At 44.2% G+C, this 16249-nt stretch overlaps 1 protein-coding gene across 4 annotated transcripts in view; it reads left to right on the top strand.

Moving 5' to 3' along the window:
• LOC118361867 (WD repeat-containing protein 17-like) overlaps positions 1 to 16249 on the top strand; it is a 51793-nt gene that overhangs the window by 8508 nt on the left and 27036 nt on the right. For 2 of the 4 annotated variants that reach the window (XM_052486698.1, XM_052486697.1), the window contains exon 1: positions 9219 to 9705. The exons of 1 other annotated variant lie outside the window; for it this stretch is intronic. In XM_052486698.1, coding sequence (XP_052342658.1) covers positions 9655 to 9705 — 51 coding nt within the window. In that variant the 5' untranslated portion in view covers positions 9219 to 9654. Of the gene's footprint in view, positions 1 to 9217; positions 9706 to 16249 lie in introns of those variants that run through there. One more of the 4 variants, XM_052486699.1, reaches the window with a different exon arrangement.

Here is a 16249-nt window from a genome sequence, read left to right as displayed (position 1 = left end):
TGAACTGTAGTGAACTCTGCTCTACTCTACAGTACTGAACTGAACTCTGCTCTACTCTACTCTACTGTACTGAACTCTGCTCTACTGTACTCTACTGAACTCTGCTCTACTCTACTCTACTGTACTGAACTCTGCTCTACTGTACTGTACTGTACTGTACTGTACTGTACTGTACTGTACTGTACTGTACTGTACTCTATTGCACTGAACTCTGCTTTACTCTACTGTACTGAACTCTGCTCTACTCTACTGTACTGAACTCTGCTCTGCTCTGCTCTACTCTACTGCACTGAATTCTGCTCTACTCTACTGTACTGAACTCTGCTCTACTGTACTGTACTGAACTCTGCTCTACTGTACTGTACTGAACACTGCTCTACTCTACTCTACTCTACTGTACTGAACTCTGCTCTACTCTACTGTACTGAACTCTGCTCTACTCTACTCTACTCTACTGAACTCTGTTCTACTCTACTGTACTGAACTCTGCTCTACTCTACTCTACACTACTGTACTGAACTCTACTCTACTGTACTGAACTCTGCTCTACTCTACTCTACTCTACTCTACTGTACTGAACTCTGCTCTACTCTACTCTACTCTACTGTACTGAACTCTGCTCTACTCTACTCTACTGTACTGAACTCTGCTCTACTCTACTCTACTGTACTGAACTCTGCTCTACTCTACTGTACTGAACTCTGCTCTACTGTACTGTACTGTACTGTACTGTACTGTACTGTACTGTACTGTACTCTGCTCTACTCTATTGCACTGAACTCTGCTTTACTCTACTGTACTGAACTCTGCTCTACTCTACTGTACTGAATTCTGCTCTACTCTACTGTACTGAACTCTGCTCTACTCTACTCTACTGTACTGAACTCTACTCTACTGTACTGAACTCTGCTCTACTCTACTCTACTCTACTGTACTGAACTCTGCTCTACTCTACTCTACAGTACTGAACTCTGCTCTACTCTACTCTACAGTACTGAACTCTGCTCTACTCTACTCTACTGTACTGAACTCTGCTCTACTCTACTCTACTGTACTGTACTGAACTCTGCTGTACTGTACTGTACTGTACTGTACTGTACTGTACTGTACTGAACTCTGCTCTACTCTATTGCACTGAACTCTGCTTTACTCTACTGTACTGAACTCTGCTCTACTCTACTGTACTGAACTCTGCTCTGCTCTGCTCTACTCTACTGCACTGAATTCTGCTCTACTCTACTGTACTGTACTGAACTCTGCTCTACTGTACTGTGCTGAACTTTGCTCTACTGTACTGTACTGAACTCTGCTCTGCTCTACTCTACTCTACTCTACTCTACTGTACTGAACTCTGCTCTACTGTACTGTACTGAACTGAACTCTGCTCTACTCTACTGTACTGAATTCTGTTCTACTCTACTGTACCAAACTCTGCTCTACTCTACTGTACTGAACTCTGCTCTACTCTACTCTACTGTACTGAACTCTGCTCTGCTCTACTCTACTCTACTGTACTGAACTCTGCTCTACTCTACTGTACTGTACTCTGCTCTGCTCTGCTCTACTCTACTGCACTGAATTCTGCTCTACTCTACTCTACTATACTGAACCCTGTTCTACTGTACTGTACTGAACTCTGCTCTGCTCTACTCTACTCTACTGAACTATACTGTACTAAACTCTGCTCTACTGTACTCTACTGTACTGAACTCTGCTCTACTCTACTCTACTATACTGAACCCTATACTACTGTACTGTACTGAACTCTGCTCTACTCTACTCTACTGTATTGAACTCTGTTCTACTGTACTGTACTGAACTCTGCTCTGGCACCAGATCCAAACAGCTAAGAAGGACAAGAGAGACCTCTATGTCATCTTCCTCGACCTGGCCAATGCCTTTGGCTCAGTTCCCCATTAACTCCTCTGGGAATCCTTCAACATTTTCCACGTACCAGAACCCATCACTACACTGGTAAAGGCCTATTTCCAAGACCTGCAATTGTGTTTCACAACACCTGACTTCACAACAACATGGCAGCGCTTGGAAGTAGGCATAATGGCAGGCTGTACAATTTCTCCTCTGGCCTTCACTATGGCCATGGAAGTCATCATCAGGGCATCAAGATGGGTGGTCGGCGGTGAGAGAACTAAGGAAGGGCTCCGTCTCCCACCTATCCGAGCATACATGGATGACATGACTATACTGACCACCACTGCAGCATGCACCAGGCGGCTACTTGCAAAACTGCAGGATAACATCAAGTGGGCCCGGATGAAAATCAAGTCAAGCAAATCTCGAAGCATCTCCATAGTCAAGGGACAGCTTAAAGATGTGAGGTTCTGCATTGGAGATGACCCGATACCAACGGTATCTGAGCAACCCATCAAGAGCCTGGGTAGATGGTACAATGAAAGCCTCCGGGATAAAGATCAAGTGCAGCAAGTAAGGCAGGACATCGCTGACGATCTTGAGAACGTCAACAAGACCCTACTGCCTGGGAGGCTCAAGCTTTGGTGCCTACAGTTTGGACTTCTCCCCCGGGTAATGTGGCCACTCACCGTCTATGAGGTCCCAATAACAACAGTGGAGAAGATGGAGCGAACCATTAACTCATACGTGAAGAAATGGCTGGGTGTCCCACGATGCCTGAGTAACATCGGCCTCTATGGCAAAGGGGTCCTTGAACTACGTATTACAAGTCTAACGGAGGAGTACAAGTGCTCTAAAGTAAGACTTCAGATGACATTGAAGGACTCCAAAGACCAGACCATTAGCAAGGCTGCACCTCTCCTACAAACTGGACGGAAATGGACATCATCCAAGGCTGTGCAGCAAGCAACATCAGCCCTGAGACACCAAGACATTGTGGGGAATATCCAGCATGGAAGAGGAGGCTTTGGCCTGGCAGCAAGCAAACCAACGTTCCATAAGGCAACAACATCTGAACGCAGGAAGCTGGTGGTCGAGGAGGTGCGCAGACAGGAGGAGACTGCAAGAAGTGCAAAGGCTGTCTCTCTTGCTAAACAAGGGCAATGGATGCGGTGGGAAGGCCTGGAGAGGAGAAAGATCAACTGGAGTGAGCTTTGGCAAATGGAGGCAAGCAACATCAGCTTCATCATAAGAGCTGTTTATGATGTGCTTCCATCACCAAAAAATCTACATCAATGGTATGGCGAGGACTCGACCTGCCCCCTCTGCCCAGCTCCAGCGACTCTCAGGCATATAATGACAGGTTGCAAGACCAGCCTCTACACCTGGAGGCACAATCAGGTCCTCAAGAGCCTGGCTGCAGCACTTGAGACCAAGAGGAGTGCAACCAATTCATTACCTCCAAAAACAAGCAATCCCGTCAAAACAACAACATTCATCCGGGAGGGACAGAAAAGGCCCAAGTATCCTCCTACAAAGCCAGAAACTGGACACCTAGCCATGGAAGATGCTTGTCGATATTGGCCAGCAACTAATTTTTCCACCTGAGATTACTTCTACCAACCTTAGGCCAGACATGGTACTCTGGTCCCCTCCACGAAAGGCTGTGTACATCATAGAGCTCACAGTCCCGTGGGAAAACTCTGTTGAAGAGGCCTACGAGCGTAAGAAACTGCGTTACACAGAGTTGGCAGCAGACGCAACTCAGCGTGGCTGGAATGCAAAGGTCTGGCCAGTTGAAGTGGGATGCAGAGGATTCGTGGCTTCTTCCATCATCAGGTTGCTGAAAGAACTTGGAATCCATGGACAGGCTCTGCGGCAGACCGTCAGAGCAGTTTCTCAAGCAGCTGAAAGAGGCAGCCAGTGGATCTGGATCAAACGGAAGGACCCTTGCTGGGCTATAACTTCATGACCCCCCACCCCCACCTGAGAACCCAATTCAGATCCCTCCAACTTGAGGAGGGCATATGAGGTATGCGGTCAGCTGTATGGCTGGCTCAGGGAAGAGGACGCCCCTGCCTTGCATAGTCCCGTGGGACATCTTAATTGGGCATGGGACACAAGCTAAGGCTTGATTACCCTTTAGCTGGCCACCTTTGATGAGGGTGAAACACCCACTGATTCGAAGACACACTACTGAGGATGTGTCCCAAAATTGACATCTTACCCCAGTCTAAGAAATAAACCTCCCATGCCACTCTGTCAACATCACGGCAAATCTCATGTGAGTGCATTCCATCTATTGGCACAATGGACAGTTTTTAACATCTCGTCCCGTGTTTTATGATTCTACTCTACTCTACTGAACTCTGATCTGCTCTACTGTACTGAACTCTGCTCTACTCTACTCTACTGTACTGAACTATACTCTACTCTACTGTACTGAACTATGCTCTACTGTACTGTACTGAACTCTGCTTTACTCTACTGAACTCTGCTCTACTGTAATGTACTGAACTCTACTCTACTGTACTATACTGTACTGAACTCTGCTCTACTGTACTCTACTGTACTGAACTCTGCTCTACGCTACTCTACTGTACTGAACTATGCTCTACTGTACTGTACTGAACTCTGCTGTACTCTGCTCTACTCTACTCTACTGAACTCTACTCTACTCTACTCTACTGTACTGTACTGTACTGTACTGAACTCTAATCTACTGTACTATACTGTACTGAACTCTACTGTACTCTACTCTACTGAACTCTATTCTACTCTACTGTACTATACTGTACTGAACTCTACTCTAATCTACTGTACTATACTGTACTGAACTCTACTGTACTCTACTGTACTGTTCTGAACTCTACTCTACTGTACTATACTGTACTGAACTCTACTCTACTCTACTCTACTGTACTGAACTCTACTCTTACTCTACTATACTGTACTGAACTCTACACTACTGAGCTCTGTGTTGTACTTTGATATTCAAACTTGTGAAACATAGACGTCTATGATTGGTCCGGTCCAGACCAACCAAATATGGTCTTGTTTGGGGCCAGAGCTCATTAAAATAATAGTGTGTAGAATAATACCCAAACATGTGGAGGATATTGCATATTTCTACCTTTGTGTACCTGATTAGGATACATCACCATGAAGAGAATGACATTCATATCCATAATTATGCACTTCTGTATAGTACAGATCATGGACCCATGATGAAATTCCATTCCTGCAATTCCGTTACCAATTGTAAATCCACTTCACTTACTGAAGTTCAAAACCAAAATATAATTTTTCAAAGTTATTAAGGTGTCATGTCATAGCTGACACTCCATTATTTCTGCAGACGTCTTTGAATCATAATTCAGAGCAGATATTTAACATTGTTTTTGGAAAACGTGGTCACCTTCTGTTACCAAACTTTGCATCTCCACAGTTCTTCCAGTAACTGTGTTCAGTGTAACTTGTTAAAACTCGTACTTGTGCATAGAGTTGTATGGTTTGTTCAACTTTTAAATCAATGCTTTTTGTTTGGCATACATTTTAAAGTGAAAAATCTCATTCTCAGCGCAATTCCGTTACCGTGGAATTGCCCGAGAGCAAAACATTTCACAGATTATTGTCTGTTTCATCGCACAACTTTGATTGCCTCTTGTTTTTTCATAGAAAGAGATTTCCTTAAACACTATATTGGAAAACACCTCTGGTGTGTGTGTTGTCAGTGTGTACATCCTTCATTCTTTCCACCGTGAACAGAATAAATAGAGGTAATATAGTCTGTTCTTCTTCATGATCAACAGACGGCTAGAGTAGAAAGGAGAGAGAGAGAGACCATTGTAAATACAACCTATATTTATGTTGATTTATTTTCCCTTTTGTACTTTAACTATTTGCACATTGCTATAACACTGTACGTAGCTATAACATGACATTTTAAAAGTCTCTATTCCATTGAAACTTTTGTTAATAACTGTTTATTTTTTTTATTGTTAATTTCACTTTTGTTAATTATCTATTTTTCCCATGCCAATAAAGCCCTTTGAATTGAATTGAATTGAGAGAGAGAGAGACTCATTTCACTAAAAACACCACATTAAACCCCCATAAAAACACATTGCATGCCACCCAAAACTCCACACAATCACATTACACAGTACACAACAACACAGTACAAAACAATTCACAATCCAGCACCACATTACAAATATACACCCAACCCCTCCTCTCCTGCTGTACAGACAGCCCCCCTGATACCTCCTGAAACATCTCCACACTGTTAATAATTTTATAGAACTCAAATAGACCCTAAGGCAAAGGCAGAGAGAGAGAGAGAGAGAGAGAGAGATAGATTTTATTCTTGCCATCATTTGTTTTGTTAATGTAAATTCCATTACATTTCATGCCAATTAGACCTAATCTTCCAGAAATCAATTAAATGAAATTCCCAGAGTTAGAAGGAAAGGGGGGACTCTATGGCAAAGTGGAGAGAGAGGCAGCATATGACTGGCATTTATTTGTAGATCGTGCTGCTGCAAGGTTACAAAAACCTCTGGTCCTTTGGTGGCTAATTAAACCGTACGGCTGTTCTTCCCGTGGCAGTAAAGGCAACGTGGCTGCAGCGATATAGAGCCTTTGAAAACATCCCCAGCTTTCATGTGCAGAGCTGATATAGGCCTAGGAGCCTGAATAATATTACCCAGTGAACATGACCGCGGTCTTGCATTCTGTACTTCAGAAGTCTTCAAAAACATTTGAATTCACTTGGTTGTGGTGAGGAATTGAATTCATTAGACTTGTTGATCATACATGCCAGGCTTCATACTAGAGAATGGGAGGGGTTCAAGAAAAGGATAGAATGTTGTAAAACTCTTTATTCGGTTGTGGACTGGTTCGTCCTGCTGTGCTCCTCTCCTTAGATTGTCCTTGACCTCTGTGACCAGTAACAAACCAACACCACAGCAGTGTGTAGGGCTTCCAGCCAAGTAGTCCTGCAGGACACGTCTCATCTAGAGATTGGTGTAGCAGTCTAATGACCGGCTGTAGCTGTAGTATTTATACTGTAGCTTAATGGAAAGTGCATTGTCAGGCAACTAGGCAAAAAAAGTTGCTTTGTGGAATAGAATAGGACTTGGTGTCATTAGTCTATACTTAAGCAATAAGGCCAGAGGAAGTGGGGTATATGGCCAATATACCACAGCTAAGGGCTGTTCTTACGCACGATGGAATGTAGTGTGCCTGGACACAGCCCATTCATTGGCCATATACCACAATAACTTATTGCTATTATAACTGGTTACCAATGAAATTAGACCAGTAAATAATATTTTTTGTCATACCCATGGTATACTGTCTGATATACCACAGCTTTCAGACAATCGGCATTCAGGGCTCAAACCACCCGTTTTATAGTTATGATTTTATTTATGATTTCACTCTGAATGGATTGTTTAACTCTTTCAGTAAGGATGAGCAACTTTCTCTTTCTCACTCACACTCACACTCTGTCTGTTCTCCCTCTCCCCACCTCTCCCCCGTCTCTCTGTTCTCTCCCTCAAGCAGTGCTCAGTGCTACTCCAGTTGAACAGCCTTGAGTCTGTCTCCATCGCCTAGGTAACGCTGCACCAAGTTTCCTCTCTGTCTCTCACCCCCGTAGCCGAGGGTGCTGGGATGTGAGTCCGATCACGGACATAGTCCTGGCATTACTGAACAAACCCACCTACACATCCATTCACCTCTCCTCCACCCATGTCCACCACATGACACACAGAATAATACATATACCATTAAGTGAATTACAGTCTTGCGTACATACATTGTTTTTTACATATGGGTGGTCCGGGTAATACTGTCATGACGTTGCAAGCACTATGATCTACCAACTGAGCTACCACTTGACTCTCCATCTAATCCATTCATTCATTAGTTGAAGGTACATTTGTCATTCTCCTGCTAATTCGGGACTAGTGTGTCTCTAGTCATTAGCGTATCTACTGTCCTGTCCACACACACACACACACACACACACACACACACACACACACACACACACACACACACACACACACACACACACACACACACACACACACACACACACACACACACACACACACACACACACACACACACACACACACACACACACACACACACATACATGGATGCCACAGGAGGTTGGTGGCACCTTAATTGGGGAGGACGGGCTTGTAGTAATGGCTGGAATGGTATCAAATACATGGGTTCTATGTGTTTGATGCCATTCCATTTGCTCCAAACGCACACTCCCGCTCACACACAAACTCTCTCTCTCTCTCTCTCTCTCTCTCTCTCTCTCTCTCTCTCTCTCTCTCTCTCTCTCTCTCTCTCTCTCTCCCCCTCTCTCTCTGTAAAATATCATACAAGGACCCTCCAAGCCCCCTCAACCAATCTCAGATCCTCAGATGAGTTTAGAGACCAATCCCATACTAAAAGTCAGGAATATCTCTATCTCCATCATCCTGTCTTTTTCCACCATCATTGTCATGCAGATTGAGGCTTTATAATAGAGATTGCTAGCCTCTCTAGACCCAGTGAGGGATCTCTCCACTGTGTCCTTATCAGCAGGGGCCATTACGCTGATTGCATTGTTACCATTATCTGACAGATGAGAGAGCCAGCTACACAGGAGACTGGATCCAGGGATGACAAGGGGGAACGGTGGGTAGGTTCCGTGGTTTGAGGTGTGGGGGAGGTGGACACTGGTTTGTACACTGAGTCAGAGAGAGAATGGAGGAAAACAACTAACATGACTGGGTGTGGGTGAGGTGTGCAGTCAGGGGGTTAGGGCGAGGAAGTGTGTGTTGTTTACGTTACACCCCTGAGTGTGTGTAGGTACTTGTATGTATGTGTGTGTATGCATTGTGCATAGGTGTGTGGAGGTAGGGGATTTATCATCATGGTACATGGTAGGTTCACATATGTATGTGTATATCGGGGTGTGTGTGTGTGTGTGTGTGTGTGTGTGTAGGAGGGGGAGTTAAAAGGCACTAATTTTAATACAGGGAGCTGCAGTTGCCTGGCTACCAGTGGGGGCTGCACTTGTCTCCCACACACACACACACACACACACACACACACACACACACACACACACACACACACACACACACACACACACACACACACACACACACACACACACACACACACACACACACACACACACACACACACACACACAACTACACTGCACCAGTCAATGAGTGCATACACACACACATACACACACGCACACATACACACACTCCTCCGTATCTATCTCAGAGACGTACACACAAGGCTCCTCTCTCTTCACTCGCCGGCTCTGTCTTCGCTGTGACAACATCACCACACCTCAGCTCTGTAAGTTTAGCTAGCTACCTTCCCTCTAACAGAGAGCCTTGTCAATCTGTTAGCTAGCTACCTTGCCTCTAACAGAGAGCCTTGTCAATCTGTTAGCTAGCTACCTTGCCTCTAACAGAGAGCCTTGTCAATCTGTTAGCTAGCTACCTTGCCTCTAACAGAGAGCCTTGTCAATCTGTTAGCTAGCTACCTTGCCTCTAACAGAGAGCCTTGTCAATCTGTTAGCTCGCTACCTTGCCTGTAACAGAGAGCTTTGTTAATCTGTTAGCTAGCTACCTTCCCTGTAACAGAGAGCTTTGTTAATCTGTTAGCGAGCTACCCTCCCTGTAACAACAATCCTAGTTCATCTTGCTTTGGAGAGACTAGAGGGTGAAGAGATCCTTCTGGAAAATGGACACAGACAATCTGGAGTGGTACACTAAGAACGATGCCGACGTGAAGGTAGGGAAAAGAGGGGAGGAGGAGATAGAATGAGGGGAGGAGAGAGAAGGGGAGGAGTCAGGCTGTGTTTTGTCTATGAGATTTTTTCTATGCGTTTTGTCTATGTGTTTTGTCTATGTGTTTTGTCTATGTGTTTTGTCTATGCATTTTGTCTGTGTGTTTTGTCTATGTGTTTTGTCTATGCATTTTGTCTGTGTGTTTTGTCTATGTACGAGCTCACAGGTTCTGTTATGTTCTGTTTCTGTCTGGTTTGTAGCATGAGTGTTATGAGAATTTTGTTATCGATGTTCATAAACTTCAATTAATCTACTCAGTCTGCAACCCAGAGTTTGTAAGATTCTGGTTTATTCACGAGGACGTCCTAATCCGTTGTACAAAAACATCCATTTTATACTGGCACCTTACGCACATACCTTCACACACAAACAGTAGGTATCCTACGCACATACATACACACACACAGTAGCTGACTTTTATCCTTCTCCAGAGTTCTCACCACTTTGTATCACTACCCAGCCGACAGTTCCATTCCCCCGAGATTAGGGAAACCTTGAGAAGTACTCCCTGTCCTATCATAGGTTCCTCAGAGGCCTAGCCAGGTCGGTACAAACACAGTTTAATTGTTCTCGTTTTTTCAACGAGAACAAGTTCAAATCCTAAACTACGCCTTGCTCAGACAGTCTGTCTGTGTTTTTCCACTATACAGATACATTGTTTAACCTAATTCTGACTAAAACTACACACATCATCAGATGATATTTTTATGATTCTAATCAATTTCACACGGTTATAAGGTTTCAGAGCGGAATTATTCTATCATTATCTTTCAACATATACATTATTTTATCAATGACACAGATTAGGATCGACAGGACTTTGGGATTTTGGGACCTGTCCGCTTGACTATTTATATAAATAATATTGGTCTATCTGCAAAAACCTGTAACATTCATCTGTATGCAGATGTCACTGTTATGTACACTACTGTCGCTACGGCTGACCAGGCTATGTTGGAGCTGCAATCTCATTTTGTCGCCTTGCAGAACGACCTTGTCGATTTAAAATTGGTACTTAATCCCGGAAAAACTAAATGTATGCTGTTTTTTAAATTCTCGTAGAAATATTTGTGATGGCTTACACATTTATGCATTGGATGGTTCTTTAATCGAGCAGGTTCCCGCCTATAATTATCTGGGCTTTTGGATTGACAGTAATTTGACGTTTAAGAAACGTACGGTGACACCATTTATGGGAATGCAGCAGCCGCTACTCTTAAACCTTTGGATGCCGTCGACCACGGTGACACCATTTATCGGGATGCAGCAGCCGCTACTCTTAAACCTTTGGATGCCGTCGACCACGGTGACACCATTTATCGGGATGCAGCAGCCGCTACTCTTAAACCTTTGGATGCCGTCGACCACGGTGACACCATTTATGGGAATGCAGCAGCTGCTACTCTTAAACCTTTGGATGCCGTCGACCACAGCGCCCTTCGCTTTATCACAAGTTACAGTTTTACTACGCGTCACTGCATAATTTTTTGGGAATAGCCCACAAAACTCCCTACATGTACACCTTGACTCTCTGGCGCCTGTAGGGAAATTCAGGACTTTAATGTTGAATGAATCTAATGATAATTGAAACGGTTTGGATTTCATGTAAATAATTGTATTTTTGGCGTTTGAAGCTGCAGTGTTGATTCTGTCATTTGTATTTTATTTTATTTGTATTGATCATTTTGAATTTGTTGCATTGTCCTCAGGGCACCATGGCAAATGATAGAAGAGAGATTGGCGTGAGAGAGATAGGGAGAGAGAGAGGTTTGGAGAGGATAGAGAGAGAGAGAGAGAGATTTTATTTGAGAGAGAGAGAGTCCTCAGAGAGGCAGAGATAGAGAGAGAGAGAGAGAGAGAGAGAGAGAGAGAGAGAGAGAGAGAGAGAGAGGGGGGAGACAGAGAGAGAGAGACAGAGAGAGAGAGAGAGAGAGAGAGGAGACAGAGAGAGAGACAGAGAGAGAGAGAGAGAGAGAGAGAGGAGACAGAGAGAGACAGCGAGAGAGAGACAGAGAGAGAGAGACAGAGAGAGAGAGAGACAGAGAGAGAGAGAGAGAGAGAGAGAGGAGAGAGAGAGAGAGAGAGAGAGAGAGAGAGAGAGAGAGAGAGAGAGAGAGAGAGAGAGAGAGAGAGAGAGAGAGAGAGAGAGAGAGAGAGAGGGAGAGAGAGACAGAGAGAGAGAGAGAGAGAGAGAGAGAGAGAGAGAGAGAGAGAGAGAGAGAGAGAGAGAGAGAGAGAGAGAGAGAGAGAGAGAGAGAGAGAGAGACAAAGAGAGAGAGAGAGGGAGAGAGGGGGAGAAAGAGAGAGAGAGAGGCTAGAGGTCATGAACAGATGAGCTCCTGCATTTTTCAGCATTTTCTTTAAAAAAGATAGACTTAGAGTTAGATAAACTTGGAATACAAACTGACATATACAGGATGCTACCCTCTACAACATAACCTTCACTTCAAATCAAAACTCAAAACCTACAACTACCAAGGATTATTATTCTATACAAACTCTCTGGAAAACAACAGAAACCTGAGCAGAACAGCCCACTTCAGCACCCGACAAAAGTCTTGACACCATAACAGAACAGTCCACACCAGAACCCCAAGCCCAGCGGCTCTCACCCTCTCTAAGCACACCCCCTGTCAGCCACCCTGATAGCCCTTCTGACAACCCCCACACCCACTGAGGACATACACAAGACACAGATTGTTCTCCTCATGGACTCAAATGGAAAATATATACAAGAAAAAAATATTTTTCCCAAACACAGTGTGTCTAAACTCTGGTGTCCAAACACCCAGCGCGCCCTAGACCTTCTGTCTGAGGACCAACTAGGTTCACCTAGCCACATAATAATACACACAGGCACAAACGACCTGAGAGCACAGCAGGAAAGGGTGTCCACAGCACTGAAGGGAGTTATTGAAAAATCTTCTTCTACTTTCCCCAACGCACAAGTGGTTATCTCCATCCTGCTCCCACAAAAAGACTTCCACCCTGCAACAATACAGCGGGTAAACGCAAGTATTTCCCGTGACTGTCCCTCAAAACCAAATGTTTTCCTGGCCCACCACTCCACCCTGGACTTGAACAGCCTCTATGACCAGGTCCACCTATACAAGGCAGCAGTGCCCATCTTTGCCCGGACTCTAAAGGACATCGCTCTCAAACGTATCCCAAACACTTCACACAGGAGCAACAGATCAATAGATACCCCGCCCAGACCAGCGAGACACCCTCCCAGACCTGCAGGACCCCCCCTGGACCTACACATAGAGGACCCACGCCAAGAGGAATTACATCCAGACCACAGCACCCCCAGCCACATCCACATCCACACCCCCATCCCAACCAATCAACCCCCCACGTCAACCATGCCCACACCCCATTTAGGCCCCCTCAGATCAGACCTATGCCCCTCTTGCCCACCCCATGCCCCCCACTCCCGCAAAGAGGGGCTCATCGTGGAAGTCACACATATCCTAGGCAGTGAGCGGGCAAACAGGCCCAACCCCCACTCTTACACTAGCCCTAGCCAATGGCATGTACCAGATGCTCAGCAGACTCTGCTCACAAAAACGGGTCACAACTCCTGCAGCTCTGTCGCACGCTGGGTATGTGCATAGTCAATGGTAGGCTTCGAGGGGGCTCCTACGGTAGGTACACTTATAGCTCATCTCTTAGCAGTAGTACTGTAGACTACTTTATCACTGACCTCAACCCAGAGTCTGTAGTGGCCAATCGATTCAAACATGACACGACCAAGAACTTTGAATTCAATGATAGACTTTTAATACACCTGTATCATAAGTCGGAGAGCCCCGCCGGACTCACGGGACCCACGGGACCCACGGGACCCACGGGACCCACCCCTTTTCCAGAGCCCTGGCTCCAGTATTTATCCACATATTACATATAAGCCCATCCCACATGTAAATTACGTTACATTCCAATCCGTGCATCCTGCTTGTTCAGACCAGTAACGCCCACATCTGCTTTCGGCAGATTACAAGACCCTTGCTGTTCCTGCACTTAGCTAAATGCATTCTTTTGTTTGTGCACTATCTAGGATCAACAGACTGTGTCTCCTCAGTTTCTAGCATGTCCAGCTATACTAAAAATAGTTTACATTCCTCTATTTTACAGCCCTATGCTTTGGCTCTGTAATTAACTCTATATTATAGCATTCATTCAATCCCTGTTTTTAACTAAAAACAAAATAATTTATTACCTAACTTAATTCACTTCCTCAACATAAGCTGGTATTATCCTATGGGATTTTTCACACATACCCTTCGTTTTTTACCTAAAAACGACCTATCTCTCCCTCTGGACTTAATTCACTTCCACGACATAAATCCAGATTATAGGATTTCTTTTTTGCAGTTGAACGTCGCACAATCAGGCTGGCGTTCTTCCTGTGTTATAAATATTTGTCCGTTTCAGACCTCTTTCATAGAGCGGTAGCCACGAATATTTCCCTATCTACTTATCAATAAAGTAGCCTACCCATACAGACCTTCTGGTAAATATTTTGAAGCGGTATCGCAGGATTTCCTTTTTCAGTTGAACGTCGCACAATCAGGCTAGCTTCCTGTATTCTTCCTGTATTCTAAATATTCACCCGTAACAGTCCTTCATTTCAAAGCGGTAGCCATGTGTATCTATTTATTAAATACCCATCCGTACAGACCTTTTCCTTGAAGCGGTAGCCATGAATATTTTATCTATCTTACTACTTATCTATTTTCTAAACATATAAACAGACGGCTGTAGCCCTGTGATTCCAACCACTCAGCCAGACCAGTCAGCTCACCCAACAGTCCCCTGCGAATGACTCAACGAGGGGGGCCGTCCGAATCACGCACCCGACACCAGCGAAATTCACAGCCCCCGCTTATTTATTCACCAAACATGCATGCACATTCATTATATGATTTCCAAGCTTACACACACACATGCAAATTCATTGAATTTCAAAAAGTTATTTCGTTTCTATAGTTTTTAGGAAATTTGAGAGAGAGACCTACTTGACGCTCCCCCTGCTGCTACCAGATCCTTTGTGGCAATCTACACAGACATTTCAGCTATTGTAAGAACTTTGCTTACCTTGTTTAGCTGGGCGGCCACCCTTGTCTTGCCAGATTGCCCCAAAGATCCCACAGCCAGCCAATAACGTCTTTAGTCCCTGATTCTCCTGGCTAGCTCGCCAAATCTGTAGTGGCCAATCGATTCAAACATGACACGACCAAGAACTTTGAATTCAATGATAGACTTTTAATACACCTGTATCATAAGTCGGAGAGCCCCGCCGGACTCACGGGACCCACGGGACCCACGGGACCCACCCCTTTTCCAGAGCCCTGGCTCCAGCATTTATCCACATATTACATATAAGCCCATCCCACATGTAAATTACGTTACATTCCAATCCGTGCATCCTGCTTGTTCAGACCAGTAACACCCACATCTGCTTTCGGCAGATTACAAGACCCTTGCTGTTCCTGCACTTAGCTAAATGCATTATTTTGTTTGTGCACTATCTAGGATCAGCAGACTGTGTCTCCTCAGTTTCTAGCGTGTCCAGCTATACTAAAAATAGTTTACATTCCTCTATTTTACAGCCCTATGCTTTGGCTCTGTAATTAACTCTATGTGTCCCTCTGCATGTGTCTTTCATCTCCTTTAGCTTTAGGGTGCCTAGCCTCCTGGTCGCCTTCTTTTCATATGGTTGTCTAAGATCAAACAGACTTGTATCTCCCCTGTGATGTGATTGATATCTGTAATCCATCAATTGGTCCTTTGGCTGACCCCGTCCTTAGACAACCTTTGATCTTTGTATGTCCAGCTGGTCTAGGAATGTTTCTCAGCTATCCTGGCAGCTATGTCACCTTTCCTTCATGTAGTCTGTTTTTAGTGTTCAACTACTCCATATATCCTATGCATTTGTCTATGTGCTATACCTGCAACCACAAATCCCCCCTCTGGGGCTGAATAGCCCCACAATAATACAAATATAACCCTAGGACAAATGCAGAAGAATACCTGTGATAGACAATAAAATATAAAAACAGAGTAACACACATAATACCAACTGAACCAAACATCTCTAGTATTATATAAGAGTAAAAGATCCAGTTAAGTAAAGAAACAAAAAATAATACATTACATTTTGTTGAAGCATGAGCACATAAGTACATAACCTCAGGCAAGGCTATCTCAGTTTATGTGAAAAAGAAAAAATATTTCAAAATAAAATTGACACAACATCATTCTAAATATAAGCTATCAACATGATCCTCCCTCTCAGACACCTCTCCAACAAACATGATACCAACCTCTGTTAAAAGATTAAGGACATGGTCCATAGACACTTATAACCAGGATATCCCACTGTTACCTACATGTTTTAATTTTAACCTATTCAGAAGGCAAAACTAACTTTTAATTAAAAGAAAACCCAGATATATTCATCGATATACCTATAAAAACATTCA

This window comes from Oncorhynchus keta, chromosome 29 (genome assembly GCF_023373465.1).
Source record: "Oncorhynchus keta strain PuntledgeMale-10-30-2019 chromosome 29, Oket_V2, whole genome shotgun sequence".
Taxonomy (NCBI): domain Eukaryota; kingdom Metazoa; phylum Chordata; class Actinopteri; order Salmoniformes; family Salmonidae; genus Oncorhynchus; species Oncorhynchus keta.
This window is presented reverse-complemented; position numbering and strand designations above follow the sequence as displayed.